We start from the raw sequence: 18,733 nt of genomic DNA on the forward strand, positions 1-18,733 counted from the left end.
CACGGCCCACGCCCGAGACAACAGAAGCCTTGACTGTTGCGTTGCCTCCGTTCTGCTCCCTCTGCACGTGCTTTCCTCTTATTCCTCCCTGGCAGCAGCGTGTCTCCGTTTGTTTTAAAGGCTTAGAACACAAGGTACATCAGAGGATGTCACTAGTTGTTAGCCTGTAAAGAAATCCAGCGTGGTCATAAAACGGGAGCATGAAAGCCACGAGGCAGGAAGAAACTGTGCCTCCAGGGTCCAGCCATTAAGGGGCTTGTGCAGTTGGAGCGTATTCAGTGTGCGGATGGGTGTGCTGATGGGAAAGCCAGTTTTTAAAGGCAGAGCTTGGCACCGTCCCCCGAAAGGTGTGAACCAGTGGCTCTAGAAGCACAGGCTCTGCGGCAAAGCAAAGGGCTGTCCTCAGACTTCTGGGAAGGCCCACCAACGGGACTGCGCTGACTTAATCTGAGGACACAGGGGTTAGGAGGTGTCTTGAGTGTGGTTCCCTGGAACAGAGCCGTGTGGGAACTTCTGTTTAAGGCATTTGTCAAGAGAGTGCCCTTAGAAGCACCTTGTGAAGGAGTGAGGAAAGCGGGAGAGAGCAAGGGAAGAAGTAAACGAAGATGTGGGTTTAGCTAACGTGTAGCCTCAAGCCCATGCCCTTGAAGCCAGAAGGTCAGGCTTTTCCACCCCTGACGTGAGCCTCAGTGGGTGGTGGGTGGCTCCTCCCGGCTGGGGTGGGCATCGAAACCCCACAAGTTTTTCTGGCCCTGGGAGGCACTGCCAGCCAAGGCACTTCAGAGAAGGGGGCATCGGTGTGCCAGTGGCCATCCACACTCGGGTGACCTGGAGGTGGGTGTGCCTGCCTGGTGGTGCTCCCCAAGAGCCTACTAGAGAGGTAGGGAGGAGCAGTGAGTGGCTGGCAGCTTTTGTGACCGAGGTGGTTGTGTGACTGTGTTTCAGACTGCATGGCAGGCCCGTGTTTTTTCGGGGAGGTCCAGCTGCAGCCCCCAACATCGGGGTTGCCCACCCTCAACCGGACTTACATCTGGGACGTGCGGGCTCACAAGAGAATCGGTCTGGAGCTGCAGTTCTCCCTGCCACGCCTGCGGCAGGTCGAGCCAGGGCACAGCTGCCCAGACGGAATCACTCACTCCATCAGCGGCCGCATCGATGCCACCACAGTCCAGATCGGAACCTTCTGCAGCAACGGCACCGTGTCCCGGATCAAGATGCAAGAGGGCGTCCACATGGCCTTGCACCTGCCCTGGTTCCACCCCAGAAACGTCTCCGGCTTCAGCATCGCAAACCGGTCATCCATCAAACGTGAGCACGCCATGCCCTCCTGTTCTTTGCTGAGGTCGAAACACACAAAAATCACCACTTTCTCTAGGTCAGAAACGGCCGGGTGTTGGCAATTTTGTGTGATTCGACCTTACTCTTCCGTAAGCGACACGGGCCACCGACGCCTGGGGTGGACCCACCCTTCTCTGCTGACCTGGGTGGTGGCTCTCTTCTCCTTCGTGCACGAGAGGTTTGTTCTCGGGAGTGAAATGGGACTGACTCTGCGGACCTGTTGTGCTGGCTCCTTTTCTAATTCCTTCCCGTCTTCTCTCTGTTTCACGTCTTCTCTGATGGTGTCGGTGGAGGTAGCGCTGGCTGACCCTGGCTCACAAGAGCTGATTGTTCCACATGGAGGAAGTTTGCGAGCTGGTGTTAAACAGAGCTGTTCATCCAAATAAGATTATATAAACTTACCAGTAAAAAAAATGAGTTTAGAAACAAAGGTCATGAACACTCAGAACTCACTGCCTCCTGATGATTTCACTACCGTTTCCTCTTGTCTGTGCTCTCGAGGTTACTTATGCCACTTGTATCTGGAGGTGGCAGTCCTGTGGGATGATGAGTTGCTGCCCATCTCTTCCCAAGGCCAAGTTCAGTCATCTCACGTTGGTAGCTTGAAATCAGCTATGGTGGGAGTATTTAGACCGTACATGGTAGGACTCCCTGCTCCCGCCCTGGTTGAGTCAGTTATTAAACACTGAGTCACACACCGCCGATGTCTTCTCCTCGTGCCCTATCCCGACCGGCGGCTCAGGACCTGAGAACGGCCTTCCCCTGACCTCAGCCTGCTGCCCCTCCACTCGGGACAACCAGGGCAGGGTCTAATCCCTTGGCTCGGGTTCCCCTCCCAACAGGACTGTGCATCATCGAATCTGTGTTTGAGGGTGAGGGCTCCGCAACCCTGATGTCTGCCAACTACCCCGCCGGCTTCCCTGAGGATGAACTCATGACGTGGCAGTTTGTCATTCCCGCGCCCCTGCGGGCGAGCGTCTCCTTCCTCCAGTTCAACGTCTCCAACTGCGAGAGGAAGGAGGAGCGGGTGGAGTACTACATCCCGGGCTCCACCACCAACCCCGAGGTGTTCAAGCTGGCGGATAAGCAGCCCGGGAATATGGCCGGGAATTTCAACCTCTCTCTGCAGGGCTGTGACCAAGACGCCCAGAACCCAGGGACCCTCCGGCTGAAGTTTCAGGTTTTGGTTCAATATCCACAACATGAAAGCAGTAAGTGAGCCCACCTTCCTTTCCCCTCCTGCTCCTGTATGCTCTTTCCTTCCGGAGGAGTCTGCTTGGGGTGAGGTTCCCGTCCCATTTCTCATCGGCGGCTTCTGGGCCGCTCGGACCCTGGACCCTGGGACAGGTGCGGGAAGAGCGTTGCCGGGTAGCGAGACAGGCTAACTGGGGAATGAACAGTGTGTACGTTTGTTTTAACACAGTAAGAAGCTGCTGTTGTGGGATTAAGTCTGGACCAGGATGGCTCCAGGGGGAGCGCAAAGGTCAAAGTCACATCCAGGATGGCCAGGAAAGACATTTAGAAAGTTAACGTGACAGGACTGGCCATGCTCCCACCAACGTGTGAGGGGCCGTCCCCCCTTTCCCTCCCCCGTACCCAGGATCACCAGGCTTCTCTGTTCTCCCGCATCTGATTAGGGGGGGATGGTAACACTTTGTCTTGATTTGCTTTTCTGTTATTGCAAGAGAAGTGACAAGTTATTCGAGAACTCTTTGTATTTTGTATACGTGGACATTTATATTTCTTCTTCTGTCACCTGCTCAGTCATTCCATGTCACAGATATGTTCTCCTCTTGTGTCCCTGTCCCTTCACGTTATTTATGGTGCCTATTATCCGAAAGATAGTTACTTTGTTTTGCTTTTATAATTTGCATTTGCTTTACAGTACATTTATAAGATCTTCTCTTTGTTTTTCTTGTGGTCCCTGCTTTGAGGTTCTGGGCTAACCGTATTCTTTTACTAATGGGAAAGGCAGTTCTTCTAGCCTATGGAATAGTCCACCTTTTTCTCACTTATTTGAAATATAGTGTTTATTAGAGACTAAATTATAGTATCCGAGGTTTCGTCCTGTTTATGAATCCTCTGTTCCTGCCCTAATACCACACTGTTCTTAGTCACCATTCATAGCAGGAGACTATTTATGTAAGTGATGATAAATCTCACTTGGCTGACTATTATGCAACCGCTAAGATTAATGAATGTTTTAAAAGACTAGTGCATATGAAAACTATAGTAAATTATATAAAACTGTATAAAATAAAGTAAAAGCTGAATATGCAGTATTATATTCACTGTACTTTTAAGTAGGTAAAAAATATGCATGCATGTGATCAAGGTCTAAAATGAATCTGCAGAAAGGAAAGAGGGTCAGTAAGGGTGGTAGAAATGCGGTCCGTTCTTTTTCCTTTAAATTTCTTTTAAAGTTCTCGTGATGCTGCCTTTATAATGACAAAACGCCCCCGATGCTCCCCGTGCCATGGGGTTGCCGCGGACGCGGTTTTCACGCCCGTTCTCGCCCTTCCAGACATCACCTACGTGGTTGACTTGAGTAAAGAGCGAGACATGTCGCTCAGCATCGAGCCGAGGCCCAGCAGGCAGAGCCGCAGGTTCGTCCCCGGCTGCTTTGTGTGCGGGGAGTCTCGGACTTGCAGCACTAACCTCACCCTGACAGCTGGCTCCAAACACAAGATCTCCTTCCTCTGCGATGACCTGACGCGCCTGTGGATGAACGCCGAGAAGACCTTCAGTACGTGCCCCTCCCACCGCTGTGGGCAAGCCCCTCCCGGCCATGGGCCCCTCTCCCCATCCTGCCCTGTCTTCTGGGTGGGGTCCACTGCGTGAGCTGTAAATACATGGCCAGAAATGTCCCCTGTAGTGCAGGGTAAGCAGGGGCAACCACGAAGCAAACATGAGGTGGAGACCAGCATCCTTGGGGACCGGCAGTCTCCGTCGGAACAGGCATCTTTCAGAAGGGCAGTGCATGCGTGACCTGTGTCCTCGCTCACGTTTCCTCTGTCCAGCCTGCAGTCTCCTCCTGGTCTTAGACTTCCTTGTGCTCTCGCAGCTGCATGGCCCCTGCTCCCACACTCGCTGCCCACTTGTTTTCTCTCACATGAGACCCGGAGTCTTAAAATCAAGACCTTTGACCTGTTCCGCCTCTTACCCCTTTAGCCCCTAGCAGTGTTGAACACATGCTGGTCACATAGTAAGTGTGTGACAAATGGGGGGCAGCCAAACCAATAGTCCCCTGCCTGCGGGGCCCCCATCATCTCTGACTCGGATGCCCTTGAAGTCTCTGCAGAGGCAGGAGCTGAGGCCTCCCTGTTAGGAAGTGCCTGGGTGGAGGCAAACCTGTGCCCTGCCCACACAGCACTTAGCATCTGAGACATGGGCACACAGAGGTGGGAACCAGACAAACAAGAAGTTGGTCTGCCAGTTTAGGAAGAACATGAGAGAGCAGGAGGGTAAGCTAGAATTGAAAGCTAGAAGCCGCAGGAAGGACAGTGGAGAAGGAAAGACCGAAGGGAAAAGCCAAAAAGCCTCAGGGTGACTTTAGAGCTGAGAAGATGCTCTTCTCCGTCTCCTTCCCCCATGGGTACCACGAGCCCCTCTTTTCCAGGCTGCATGGACCACCGGTACTGCCTCAGGAAGTCCTACCCCCTCCAGGTGCCCAAGGACATCCTCCAGCTGCCTGTGCAGCTCCATGACTTCTCCTGGAAGCTGCTGGTGCCCAAGGACAGGCTCAGCCTGGCCCTGGTGCCGGCCCAGAAGCTGCAGCAGCACACGCAGGAGCGGGTCTGCAACACTAGCTTCAGTTACCTGGTGGCCGGCGCCAGCCCTGGCCAGGACCTCTACTTGGGCTCCTTCTGCTCTGGAGGTGCCATCCAGCAGATCCAGGTGAAGCAGAACATCTCGGTGACCCTGCGCACCTTTGCCCCCAGCTTCCAACAAGAGATCTTCAGGCAGGGCCTGACTGCGTCCTTCATACCCTACTTCAAAGGTGAGTAGGTGCTTTTCACTCTCCCCCGTCTCCAAGCCCCCTTAGCCTTTCCCATTTGGGAAAATTCATCTTCTTTTGCATTGGTGATCATCTTAATCAGGTTGTCAATTTGAAGAGGAGAGAGAGCTGAGTGGGCTGGTTTTCAGACGGAATTTGAGTCCTAATGCTGACTGTGCCATTTACCTAGCGTGGACAAGTCCAGGAGTTGGAAATAAGACCGTCTGACAGGGGGCGGCACAGGTCGATGGCAGCAAAACACACAATCAGATTCTTGTCTGTTGGGGAAGCAGGTTGAGCATAAATTAGAAGTAGCCACATACCCACCCATCCTGGATTTCGAAGGTGGGAACGTGAGAACCCTTATGCAGATGTGTTATGACCCTGCTTTGGGAACTCAGGATGTGGTGCGGAGAGTGCCGGGAAGGCACATTGGGAGAGAGAAAGATCTAGAACTTGAGGGTCCTGTTCTGGAAGGCTACAGTGGTCTTCGGTGTCCCAGGCAGGAAGTGAGGTCCATATCAGTCATAAAAGTGACCGCTGGAGCTAATTTTAAAAGTCCTCGTCGCTGTTACAAGTTTCTCAGTGTGAGAGGCCGTTTCGACACTGACCAGGGGCTTCGTTTGGGGCTGTCTTCATTCTTTCATCTGCGGAGGCAGGAGCGAGACAGGTGAGAGCCTTCGGCCATTCGATTAAGGTCAGTCTAGGCTGCCAGGCATCTCCAAGGTTATCAGAGAAATGCCCCCGGGGAGTCGCATTGCTGTGGAACGTGGGGGTTTGTCTCACCTGAAGGTGCAGAATGGAGTAGTTGCCATGTCTGTCGAAGGCAGACTTTCTGCTGTGCAGTTCCGGAATTCTTCCCAGGACCGATGCATTTTGAATCTCGGAAACAGGAATCGGGACACAGCCCTCCGGCTGTGGGGCGCAGATGACTGTTAGCCAGGCTGAGGGAGGGTGTCACTGAAAGGAAGCTGAGTTAACTGCCGGTTTGGCCAACTGCCTTGTTTTTGCTTGTTTGTTTGTTTTGCATGAGACCCAAGCACCTGATTGGACTGCGACTCCAGTCCTAAGCCAGCCAGTACAGCGGCCATTGGTCACGGGAGGCAATTTAAATGGAAATTAATAGTAATGAAAATTTATTTTATCTTTTTAGGATTTTATATATTTTTAGAGAGAGGGGAAGGGGAGACAGAAACATCAATGCATAGTTGCCTCTTGTGCACCCCCTACTGGGGACCTGGCCTGCAACCCTTTAGTTCACAGGCCTGAGCTCAATCCACTGAGCTACATCAGCCAGAGCTAATAGTAAAGAAAATGTAAAATTTAGCTCTGTAGTCACACCAAGCGTGTGTCTGGTCTTCCACAGATACGCGTGGCCACGGCTCCCCCGTTGGCCGACGCAGATAAAGAATGCTTCCGCCATAGCAGAGTGCGCCCTCGGACAGTGTCGTGCTGGACGGCTGACCGTCCCCCGTAGCGTGACCTTCTCCACTGAGTGAAACGTTCGTGTGTCTGGTCTTCCCTTTCTTGCAGAGGAAGGGGTTTTCACGGTGACCCCGGATACGAAAAGCAAAGTCTACCTGAGGACCCCTAATTGGGAACGGGGCCTGCCATCCCTCGCCTCGGTGTCCTGGAACATCAGCGTGCCCAGGGGCCAGGTGGCCTGCCTGACCTTCATGAAGGAGCGGACGGGCCTGGTCTGCCAGACGGGGCGCGCGTTCCTGATCGTCCAGGAGCAGTCATCTGCGGCCGAGGAGGTCTTCAGCCTGGAAGAGGTGCTGCCCAAGCCCAGTGCCCACCACCACAGCTTCTGGGTCAACGTCTCCAACTGCAGCCCCACGAGTGGCAAGCAGCTGGACCTGCTCTTCCAGGTGTCGCTCAGCCCGAGAACTGTAGGTAAGGGCCTTCAGAGCCTTTCGGGAACAGTAAGGGAGAGCAGATTGGGGGCTGGGGGAAAAGGAGCAAGCCTGGGAGGTGAGTCGCAAACACAGATTTGGGTTCTGGCTGTCCACGTATCCATCAGCTATTATTGTATCAGTGATGCTGCATAACAAAACACCCCAGGACTCAGTGGCTTAGAAACAGCCATTATTAGTCCTCGCTGGTGTGGCTCAGTGGATTGAGCACCAGACTGTGAACCAAAGGGTTACCAGTTTGATTCCTAGTCAGAGCACATGCCCAGGTTGTGGGTCAGGTCCCTAGTAGGGGGCACTCGGGAGGAAACCACACATTGATGTTTCTCTACCTCTCTTTTTCCCCTCTCTAAAAAATAAGTAAATAAAAATTTTAAAAAACAACCCAGCCATTGTTACTGCTCACACGTTGGCTGGCCAATTCTGGTCTGAGCTGGGCTTACCAGAGTTCCTTCTCTCATGCGCCTGTGGGCAGCTGCAGGCTGGCTCTGGCTCCGGGACTTTGCTGATCTTGGCGAGGGGCCCTCTCACATGTCTGGGGCCCAGCCAACAACAGTTGGGATCATGGGTCTTCCTTGGCTCCCCTCTGCGAGGTCTTTTATCTTCCGGCCTAGCCCTGCCCTCGTGGCAGGGGAGAGGGTCCAAGAGAGGCCGGAGCAGGTCTGCAAAGTCACCCGATGCTTTGGGTAGGGATTGAGGCAGCGTTTCTTCTGCCGCGGTCTTTCGGCCAGCCCAGAGTCTAGAGGTGGACACATCGACTCCACCTCTTGATGGGAGGAGCTACGAAATAACATGGGACAGGATTGGCTCAGGAGAGAGGTAGAATGAGGGCGTTATGGTAGTCCGCCTACCACATCACCGATTATTCATCTCTCTCTGACAGAGGGGAAGGCTTTTCCCTTCTGACCTTCCTCACCTGTAGAGTCTTTGATAAAAGTGTCACTGGGCCCTGGCCAGGGGCTCTGCTGGTTGGAGCACTGGATTGTACACCTAAAGGTTGTGGGTTCGACCCCCAGTCGGGTGTGTACGGGAGACAACCGGCCGGTGTTTCTCTCTCATGTTGATATTTTTCTCTCTTTCTCTCTTTCTAAAACCAATAAAAATATCCTCAGGTAAGAATTAAAAACCAAAAATAGAACCCCCCCCCCAAAAAAAAAGTACCCTTGGGCATTCGGTGCTGGTGATTAAAACGTGAGCACCTGGAAAGGGAGACAGAGGTACCTGGCGTCTGCTTGTTGCTTTATTCAGAGACACAGGGGAGGCCATGAGATGCCCTTGGTGGCAGCTGCAGGGTTTGCCCATCTGCTCAGGGTTGCAGGGTCCACTGAAGAGTTTCAGGCAAGGACACGCATGCGTGGCAGGGCACTCTGCTGGGGCCGTGTTTGCCCTCTGTTCCGAGACAGTCACGGAGCATCCCAGGCTGTTGGAACCAGAGGGGACTGTGCAGGAACTTCGTCCCAGCCTCTTCCCTTTGCGGAGGTCAGAGAGATGGCATGTCTGCCCACGGCCACCCAGCTGGTTAGCAGCAGGAAAACCGACGGAAACCAAAGCCACATGGTGAAGGCTGTTCTAGGCGTTCAGGCTCAATCCCGGGTTTTCTGCCTCTCTGACGCTCATCTTCTGTCCTTTATTTCTGTCCCTATTTTCTCTGCATCTCCCCTTTTGTTTGCCTATAGAACAAGCAAGGAATTCTCCACCCCTGGCTGGTGCAGGGCTCCCTCTCTGATTAATTTCCTCTTTCCTGTGTGTGACGGTAGGAAAAGAACACCACAAAATGAACCACCCTCTCCTTAATGCTTTCTCCTGCACCCCTCGGCTCTCCTCTCCTCCTCCACGGGCTGTGGCGGCCGGGGGAGCCTGCCCAGTGTAGGCCCAGAGTAGCCTTTGAGCAGATCTGGTAGGTCCCCCATGTGTCGTAGTTACTGAGTGGCTCGGACAGGAACAGTCTTGTTTGCTCATAAGTACATGGGTCAGGGATACGAACCGGGCCCGGCAGAGTGGCTCATCTTTGCTCTGAGCTCTCCGAAGCCTCGGCCAGACGCCCTGATCAGTGAGAGGGTGGCTGGGTGTCTCACCTGGACACGTGTCTGGGGCTCTGATGCCCACGTTCATCAGGGTTCCTCGATTTGTTTTCCTCCTGGAAACTCCGCACAGCTAGCTTAGGCTTCCCTCCCAGCGGGGCGGCCTCTGCAGAGTCAGGCTTCTTACCTGGTAGCTGGCTCCCCGTCAGACGGCAGGTGCGAGAAGCGGTCCTGCCTCCCTCCCCAGGGGCAGGTCCAGAGCCAGCACAGCCCGAATTCATGGGAAAAGAGGCCCCTCGGGGTGTGAGAGCAGCATGTGGGTGCAGGGAGGGGGCCTGGGCGGCGGGCAGCTCTGGAGACGACGTCATCGAGTTCATCACACACCTCGCCCCACACGTCGCTGTCCCTTGTGTCTCTGTTCACAGACCTGACTGTCATCCTCATCGCCGTGGTGGGAGGTGGCGCCTTGCTGCTGTTTGCCCTCGGACTCATCATTTGCTTCGTGAGAAAGAAGTAAGTGAGAATCCCGCACCTGGTAAGGAAAAAACCCCGAAAGCAAAAATGTGTGTGGTGACATTGTGGCCTGCAGCGTCTGTGCAGCTGCCTCGGCACCAGCTCGGGGCACCGTCTACCGTCTGCTCGTTGGACGGTGAGCATTGGTGGGCAGTCCGGGAGGGTGACGGCCCTGTGGGCTGTGCCAGACCAGCCTCCAGACCTGCTCCCTCCGTCACCTCGAGGTATGAGCACCTACGGCCCCAGCTGGTTCCCTCCGGCTTCTCGAACAAACACGTTTTATGTGTGTCCGCTGGACTCTGTACAAGCTCCAGAAGAAGCCGGTTCCATGGGCAAGAGGAAGGCAGACCCGGTGAACTGACTCAGAGTCTCCCTCCCACCCCCTCAGCGGGAGAGGTTCTGCTTCATGGAAGGAGGGCGGTGACCTTTGTAGACAGGCTGCACGCTGCTGCCAGGTGTGATCAGTTCTGCCCAGGTTTCTGATTAAAACCATGAGGGGAGGGAGAAATCAGTTTCCCCTAGCATGATTTAACCTTCTAAAAAATTGTTTTTTTAAATTAACTGGGGCCATGAACAAACAACTGGAATGCCCGATCAGCCAATGGACACTGCATAGAAATTTCACCGCAGCCCTGGCTGGCATAGCTCAGTGGATTCAGCGCGGGCCTGCAAACCACACGATCGCAGGTCGATTCCCATTCAGGGCACATGCCTGGGTTGCAGGCCAGTTCCCAGCAGGGGACTCATGAGAGGCAACCATACATTGGTACGTCTCTCCTTCTCTCCTTCCCTTCCCCTCTAAAAATAAAATAAAGAAATGTCACCGCAGATGAGGAAGGACCTGCTCACCGGGGAGACCCAGGGCCAGGCCTCTTCCCCGAGACACGGGGCTGCACATAGGTTGCACGGGAGAGAGGACTTTTAACAAAGCACCATTATGTTGCTTCTCTTGGCAACTTCCTTACACTATGCCTGCGCACCCCACATCGGGAGCATGGCACTCACCCTGGGCCCCAGCTCCTCATCAGGAGGGCACTGGGTGAAAGGAGGGTGCAGCGCTCACCTCCATCTCTAAACTGCCCCAGCCCTGGCCTTGCCTGGGGAGGCCGCTGGCTGGCAGCCTCGCATAAGGAAGGCTCATCCGTCTCCAGCTCGGTGCGGTTCTGAAGTGGGCAGGAGGGAAGACAGCGGCTTTGGACTTGTGTGTGTCCACATGTATTTCTGAGGGTCTCCTGGGAGCAGGAGCCATGTCTGGTGCCGGGGCCCCAACCATGAGCCAGGAATAGGCTCCCCTCCCACTGCCCTGGGGGTGGGGGACCGAAGAGGCAGGCAGGTGAAGCGGCAGTCCCAGCACAGAGTGAGGAGAGCTTCAGTGGGGACACAGGAGGGCAGCCATCACAGGCTCCAGGCTGGAGCCCTGGGAACCCACCGTCCTGGCCAGAGTCTCCGTGTGACGAGCTAAATGTACTAGATTTATTTTTATCTCAGAAAAGTACAATTAGTGAGCCGCCAGCCTGCACATTACAGGGCCCATTATGTTCTTTGAGATAATGTCCTCCCTTTGAATCAGCTGAAAAGCCAGCAGCCCCTGCTTGGGGTTCTCGCAGGTGGAGGGCGAGCTTTGTTCTCCAGAGCAGAGAGCGCTAATGTCCATCCACAGCCGAGCACCAGGGAACACTACTAACCAAAGGCCAATGGTGCCGCTGAGGAACTGTGCACCCCAGCCTGAAGTCTGCCTTCTTTTTTCGATTCTTCCCCTGTTGGAGATGACTGCGGAAGGGACGGGCCCCTCTGCTAATGCTGAGCTCTGCTGGCCCCGCCTCCAGCGTAATACAAACAAACAGCCTACCACCCCGAGCCCCGCGTGCTGTGGTGTAGAATCTAGATGGTCTCCAAGGCAGGGATGGAGCATTAGCTATGGGAAGAGCGCTGTGCGGGGTAGAAGGTTGGCCCAGGTCCGCCCGTGCCTGGCGTGGCCGGGCTGGGCCACCACCGCTTTCCAGTAGGGCAGAGGGGTTGTCAGATGTCCCTGCCGTCGAAGGCTGGGCATCTGTTGAAGCAAACTCAGGCGCAGGTGGTGTTGAAAGGACCTTCTGCGAACCACTCTCTTGAAAACTAGAGACCAAAGCTGGGCCCTTTTAAATATTCCCTGAGCACAGCACTTTCAGGTTCAAATGCTAAGCAGTTTGTGGGGGACACTCGGTCAGAGCCTTGAAGGATGTAAGGTCTAGCAGGGACGGACAGTGGTGCACATCCGAGCTCTTTGTCCTTCTGACGCCTGCCTGTCCCCTCTCTTCTCCGCAGGAAAAAGAAGAGGAACAAGGGCCCGGCCGTGGGCATCTACAATGGGAACATCAATACCCAGATGCCGATGCAGCCAAAGTTCCAGAAAGCACAAAAGGATGCTGACCCCCACGTGTACGCGGTCATCGAAGACACCATGGTGTATGGGCACCTGCTGCAGGGTTCCAATGGGTCCTTCGTCCAGCCCGAGGTGGACACCTACCGGCCCTTCCAGGGCCCCATGGGGGGCTGCCTGCCCTCCCCGCCTCCCACGTGCTCCAGGGCCTGGACTGTGAAGTTGGCCCCTGAGGATCCATGCCCTGGCTTTAGTCCCGAATTCGAGAGTGAGCCGTACACCTTCTCCCACCCCACCCAGCGCAGCGGAGGCAACGGGAACACAGAAGTTCCCTTGCTGGACGCCCACGAGGTGGAGCAGCCTGGGGAATAACCTGGACCCATCCCAAAGACTTTGCATAAAGCCAGGCACTGAGGCACCCTGTCGGGTGCCCACCAGAACACCTAAAGAAGAGGGCTCATGGGGAAGGGGCAGCAGGAGGTTTTCCTGGACTCCCCAGCTTCTGATTTCCCAGTGGACTCATTCCGATAATGAGACACGGAAAGTGAGGAGTTCTGGTCTGGATGCAGTTACGGCTGCTCGCATCTTTGCAGACTCAGGTGCCGCTGCAAACCAGGCCGAAGTGAGAGAGAGGTGCGAGTCACCCGGGCCAGGGTTGCAACGAGCCCTGGTTCGGATTTGGATTTGGGTCTCTTTGTGGGGGGGCATCCCTTTGCCTGCTTCTCCTTCCTGCCACTGAGGAGAGACTGCGAAACAACTCAGCTCGCAGGTGTGTTTTCTTTAGCCAACAGAATCTTTTTTAAGAATCGATCACTAACATTTAAAATGAGAAAATGTTTACATCACAATCCAGATCAAAAGACCTGGCCAGGCTGGGGCTCACATTCTCACCCGGCAACAACGTGGAGAAGCTGGTCCGCCTTCCGCTGGCGCCTCTGGTCTACCAGTTCCCCAGAGGAAGCCCCCTCTCCCTGACACCCCCTGACACCCCCGACAGGGTCGCTTTTCTCACGACGCAGTGAAAAGCGTGGGGCCTGTATTGGCTCCACCGAATGAGAAGACAGGCCTGGAGGCTGGTGTGTGCTTCCGGAAGTCTTCTCACACACGGTCCACACCCCTCAGTTATTGTACTTACCTGCCCGGTTCCTGTGGGTGTTTGTTTGCCTCCGTGGGCCCTGCTCTCACCCGGGAGGAGACAGATTGTGTTATGACTTGTCAGCACAGTCCGAAGTTCAGTGTTTCTATGGCAGAGCCTCTGAATAATAAGCGCACCACGCTGAGCTCCGTGCACTCACCCTGGAAACGTCCAGACTTGTGCGTGGGCTGCTCTGCCCTCCTGGTGAGGAGCCTTGCCGTCTCCTCCGTGGCGTGTGTTCTAAGGCTCTTGAACTCCTCCCAGAAGAAAGGGTTTGTGGTTTTGGGTTTTTTCATCATGCCCTCGGGGTTGCCATGGCACCTTTTCCTTCCCAAAGGCTGGCTTCCCGCCAAGGACCTGCCCCTCCCCCGCCCCAGCCTCCTGGCCTCTTCTGTGGGTCACTGGCTTGGTGCTCTGCATTCCGCCCCTAAGGGAGGCTGGCCGTCTTTGGTGTAGCTGTCTGTCATCACACACATCCCCTTTAACGACCAGGTTGCCAGGTGGCCATTGTCTCTTAACCGAGAGCTCAAAGCCACCCGGAAGGAGCCAGCCCGACGCACGCATGGCCCTTTAAAACTCGGGCCCCACGTACGTAAACTATTTCAGGGTCACAGGAAACCAGTCAGATGCGTTTGTCGAAGCCCCCACACTGGGGCTGCCGCTGCCCGGGCTGCCCTCGTGCCCACCTGCCACGGCTGTGAGGACCCCTGCACAGAGAGGACCCCCCTCCAGTGCTGTGGTCCCTGTCCATGGGGTGGGCGCGTCTCCAGGACCAGAGGAGTGGGGGGAAGCCTAGGTCTACGGGGCGTGACCTTGGTTGCCGTCAGCGGGCTGATTCGTGTGGATCTGCAGTGCATCCTTGGAAATAATTTATTTGTTGTAGATACTTTTTTAGGTGCTGTTTTATTTCCTGTGCTTTTTAAAATAAACAAATATACACCAAAAAAGTAGGCATCAGTCTTTTAAAAAAGATTTATTTATTTATTTATCTTTCGAGGGGAAGGAGAGAGGGAGAGAAACATCAATGTATGGTTGCCGTTCGTACATCCCCTGCTGGAAGTTGGCCTGCAGGGAACCAACCTGCAACCCAGGCATGTGCCCTGACTGGAAATCGAACCCAGATCCTCTGGTTCGCAGGCCTGTGCTCAATCTGCTGAGCTACACCAGCCAGGCCTAGATTGTTTAAATGCTTTGGCTACCTGTCCCTGGCTCAGCTGAGGCCCCGGATGTCCCAGGGGTTCCCTGGGATGGACACACCGTGGGCTCACCATGTGCTGTTGTCTCTGTGTTGACGGGGCAGGAGGCTGCTCTGTGGGCTGCCAGTGCGCCCCTCGGAGGCCAGAGCCTGTCCCCTTCTCTTCTCATTGAGGGAACAGGAGCCCCTTCTGTGTGGCCTCTCCCAATACCTGACCCTCACGGAGGCCTGGGGCCACCCTCAGCAATGACTGCCACTGAGCTCTAAGCCGGTGCAGGTCACCAGCCACTGGAACAGAAGTGAAGGGAGGACGGTGTAGAGGGAGCTACAGATGGGCCCCCAGCATGCACCTGGAGCAGAGAACAGGTGTTGCTTCTGCGTAGCCCACCGCCCAAACCTCAGTGACTTCCGGACGACCATTGTTCTGCTCACACATCTAACGAGAGCAGGGCACAGCAGAGGTGAGAGCTGAGTGTCCTCGTCGCTGGGCCCCTCTAAGGGCTTCATGGGACTTCCTCACAATTTGGTGGCTGGGTTCCCAGGGCAAGCATTCCCAGAGTCAGGGATGTCAGGAAGTCGGGGTTGCCAATCTTTAGTCTGCGGGTGGGTGCATCAATCAGAGCCCACCCAGATTTATGGGGAGGAAGCAAAGCCCCTACATTTCAGTGGGAGAGGGGGTCAAAGAATTTGCAGGCATCTTTTGTACGGTACAGCGGGGCTGGACAGGTCAGAGCCCAGTGTCCCTGCCCATGGAGAACACTGACCGTGTCCACCTCTGGGCCATATCGTACCTGTGACTGCCCCTTGTCCTGGCTCCTGTTCTTGGACTCCAAGCTTCTATCTTCGGATTTCTGGCCTTTGGACTTGGCACACTGCCCCAGGGGTTCCAGCCCCATCCTCTGTTCTGTGATAATAACTCCGCCAGTCCTAGCCGGTACCTCCTTGGGCACCTGCCGAACATTTTCACTGCCTGGTGGGTTTCTCCACCCGTACATCCCCGAGCAACCTGACCTGATTACTCCCGAGGTAAATCCATCCTCTCATCTCTTGCCCCAAATCGTCTCCTTCTTTCATGTGAGTTCATTTCCTGACTCTGCCCCTAATTAGCTGTGCGACCTTGAGTTAGACCCTTTGTTTTCAAATGCCTCCACAAGATTAAATCTTCAAAGGTCTCGCTTTCATCTCTAAAAGGCTTTGATGTCTCCAGCCACCCAGGCCCATGACACTGGACCCAACCTTTGGCTCATCCCCGTCTGTCACTGGCCCTGACTGCTTTCACTCTGCCACCCGGCCTCCCCCTCCTTACACCACTCGTCACATGACTCATGACTCCCGTGCTCTGAAATCTGTGCCTCTGAGATGTGTCCCTGCCAACAAAGTCCTCAGTCTCCCGCTGGGGCGTGGCACCTCCAGTTTACCGCCCGGCCCCCCTGACCTCTCCAGTCCTCTCCCTCCACCCAACGCCCGCCCATCCCAACACTATTTCAATCCTCGGCTCGTCAAGGACACTCCTGCCCACTTACTTGTTCATGCTCTGGTCCTGGGCAACATCCCTGCAAACGCTGTGCTCCCTTCCCTCCCAATGAAAATCCTACTGGCACTTCAGAGTCCATCACAAGTCCACCCCCTCCAGGAAGCCCTCCAGCCCCACCAAACTAAATGCCAATGGTCCTTACAATGCCTAACACTGCACTTGGGGACAGTAGTTTGAGTACTTAGAATTTTGTACTTGCAAGTCTTTGCCTAACAAGGATGATATTGTTCTGTTACTCAAGCAGCTCATAAGTCCTGGGAGCTTTGAGACATTTCCGAATTCAGATTCTGCCTTCTGCAGAAAGGCAGAAGGTAGACGCCTTGGTTCTTGGGAGTAGCTGGGTCAGATCTTTGACTACAACTTGCTTTTTATCTATGTTATCTACTGAGCTTATCTCAACCTCCTGGAAAGGGCGCCACCTGGTGGTGGACACTCAGAGGAACGGGAGAGCTCTTTCCTCCTCTCTCACCCACTCTCTCACCCGGCTGGTGCATATGGTGGAGGAGGGGGCCGAAGGAGTGGGGGAGGGAGGAAGATTCACTCTCTGCAGTCTCAGACTTCCCTGACAAGCCACAGCCTTGGGCACACTTGCTGGCTTGCTGTGAGCGAGGGCTTGGCTGGGGCTCTGGAACCAGACGCTGGGATTCTAGCCCTAGCTTCGCTGCTGTAGGATCTTAGGCACGTTACCATGTGTCTCTAAGCCTCAGTTTCTCATCCGTAAAAGGGAGCTCAAAGGACCTGCTTCCCCGTGTTCTCGGTAAAGAATAAATGAGAGTACGCATTATCCGAGTCAGGGCTCCCCCAGAGCTGCCCTTCAGAGATTCAGATGTAAGTAGCTTATTTGGGAGGTGATCTCAGGAAATACCCCTGGAGGAGAGGGACGTGAGACATGAGGAGGAGACCACAGCAAAAGGGACTTATCCAGACAACAGGCCGCCACTGGGGGCCTGGCTCCGGTCTCTTATTTGTTACCTGGCCCCGGGCCACTGGAGCTGGGACCCTTCTCCACCAGTGCCCATCAGCCCCCGGGGCTGCCTTCTGTGCTCAGCACTTCTGGCTTATTCGGTGCCTGGGCAGCGTGGGCTAAGGTAGGTTCAGAAATGATGGCGTTTGGAAGTTGGGCCAACACTCACGGACATGGCCAGTGGAGAAGGGCTCTGGGTAGGGAAATCCCAAAGTCTTCCATATGCATCTTTAAAAGTTCTCAGGACAGAGTCGGACACTAGCAACATCTCAATAAACGGCGCTCCAGTCAACCCCCGCCCCCTCCACCACAGTGTGACATGGCTGACAAACAGGAAGGGGGTGCAGACAGGCTGTGTGCTATGGGGAGGGCTAGGCGACAACCACTGCACCGCAGGTGTTTGATGCCCCCCATGTCGTAGATGGCGAAGTGTGTGCTCCTGGAGCGCCGAGCCCCGTCATGGGCGTGGGCCCCATCCCGTCTGGGTTGGTCTCCCAGGGGCAGGTGCTCCTACCTGTGCAGGGATGGTGAAGAGTTTTCATCCTGGGCCTGAATTAGGATGCCCGAGCTCTCTCTCTGAGCCCAGCCATGACTGTGCAGAAATGTATTTCCTTCTGTGAAATGTCAAGGCTGCATCTTTTATGTCTTGCCTTGGGCCTGGGCACCCCAATGAACTACATCCAAGTCCCGAGGCTGCCTCCAAACCCCGAGATGCCTTGGGAGTCTAGGGAGAGTAACAGAAGGAAGAATTCTCAGTGGCAGGAGAGAGCAAGGAAATGTTTAATTATGTTTTCCCTGCAAGGCCCAGACCTGAGAGAGAAGAAAAGAGAACTGGCGGAAGCAGGGAAAGGTCGAGTCCCTCTCGCTCATTTCCGGTCCTGCCCCCATGGACCACTGGAACTTGTCTGCCCATGGGGTCTGCTTCAGATCGGTCCACCAAGGGCCAGAAGCCCAGGGTCCCATTGCCTGCATCACAGTCAGGAGTAGAGGGTTTGCTCAGCTCTCCCTCCTAAAAGCCACAGATGCAAGTGTCGGTGCTGGTGACCAGGAAAAGAGAACCCCAAGTTCCCTCGTTCGCGCTGTGCTATCAGAGAGCACTCTGGGAGAGCGGGGGCGGCCACGGAGGGGGCGGGGCAGCCACGGAGAGGGCGGGGCAGCATAGTTCAGCAAGGAGCTGTTTCTAGGTCACTCTACTGGGCCGGGGACAAAACCCATCTTTTATGGCCCCAGCTGGGTTCTTGGTTGGAACCAGGTAAGCTTTTCCTTTCTTGTATTATTTTCAAAATACATTTTTGTGGTAAAGGATGTATAACATAAAAGTTGCCATTTTAACTACTTTTCAGTGTACAATTCAGTGGCTTTAATTCCATTCACAGTGTCTGGGAACCATCACCAACCTCTATGTCCAAAACCTCTCCATCACCCCAAAGAGAAACCCTATAGCTGTTAAGCAGGAACTCCAGCACCCCCTCCACCAGCCCCCGGTACCCTCTACCTTCCGTCTCTCTGACTTTGCCTTCTCCGAACCTCGCGTAGGTGGAATCATACAATGTTTGTCCTTTTGTGACTAGCTGACTTCACTCAGCATGATGTCTTCGAGATTTAGCACCTTGTAGTGTGTGCGGGAATTTCTCTCCTTTTTAAGACTCTGCCACATTTTGTTACCCATGTAACCGTGGATGGAGGTTAGCCTCTCCTTTCCACCCACACTCAATTGTTTCCTTAAAAAAAAAAAGATTTTATTTATTTATTTTCAGAGAGGGG

The 18,733-nt window shown here is 54.7% G+C and overlaps 1 protein-coding gene and 1 long non-coding RNA gene across 3 annotated transcripts in view; one reads left to right on the forward strand and one right to left on the reverse strand.

The window, feature by feature from the left end:
- The window catches only part of CDCP1 (CUB domain containing protein 1), a 39,507-nt gene extending 25,277 nt beyond the window's left edge, over positions 1–14,230 (forward strand). Inside the window, exons 3-9 of one of the 2 annotated variants that reach the window (XM_037030500.1) lie at positions 946–1,308; positions 2,181–2,549; positions 3,863–4,084; positions 4,958–5,338; positions 6,869–7,231; positions 9,695–9,782; positions 12,084–14,230. In XM_037030500.1, the coding sequence (XP_036886395.1) occupies positions 946–1,308; positions 2,181–2,549; positions 3,863–4,084; positions 4,958–5,338; positions 6,869–7,231; positions 9,695–9,782; positions 12,084–12,513 (2,216 nt within the window). In that variant the 3' untranslated portion in view covers positions 12,514–14,230. The remainder of the gene's footprint in view (positions 1–945; positions 1,309–2,180; positions 2,550–3,862; positions 4,085–4,957; positions 5,339–6,868; positions 7,232–9,694; positions 9,783–12,083) is intronic. The other variant, XM_037030501.1, reaches the window with a different exon arrangement.
- LOC118976160 (uncharacterized) lies at positions 7,628–8,561 on the reverse strand. The gene is made up of 3 exons (XR_005064204.1): positions 8,470–8,561; positions 8,165–8,335; positions 7,628–8,028 (listed from the first exon to the last, which is right to left on the reverse strand). It is a non-coding gene; the product is annotated as an uncharacterized LOC118976160 (long non-coding RNA).
- Positions 14,231–18,733: the final 4,503 nt, after the last annotated feature.

Source organism: Sturnira hondurensis, unplaced genomic scaffold, assembly GCF_014824575.4.
Source record: "Sturnira hondurensis isolate 20B ecotype Veracruz unplaced genomic scaffold, ASM1482457v3 Scaffold0020787, whole genome shotgun sequence".
NCBI lineage: Eukaryota > Metazoa > Chordata > Mammalia > Chiroptera > Phyllostomidae > Sturnira > Sturnira hondurensis.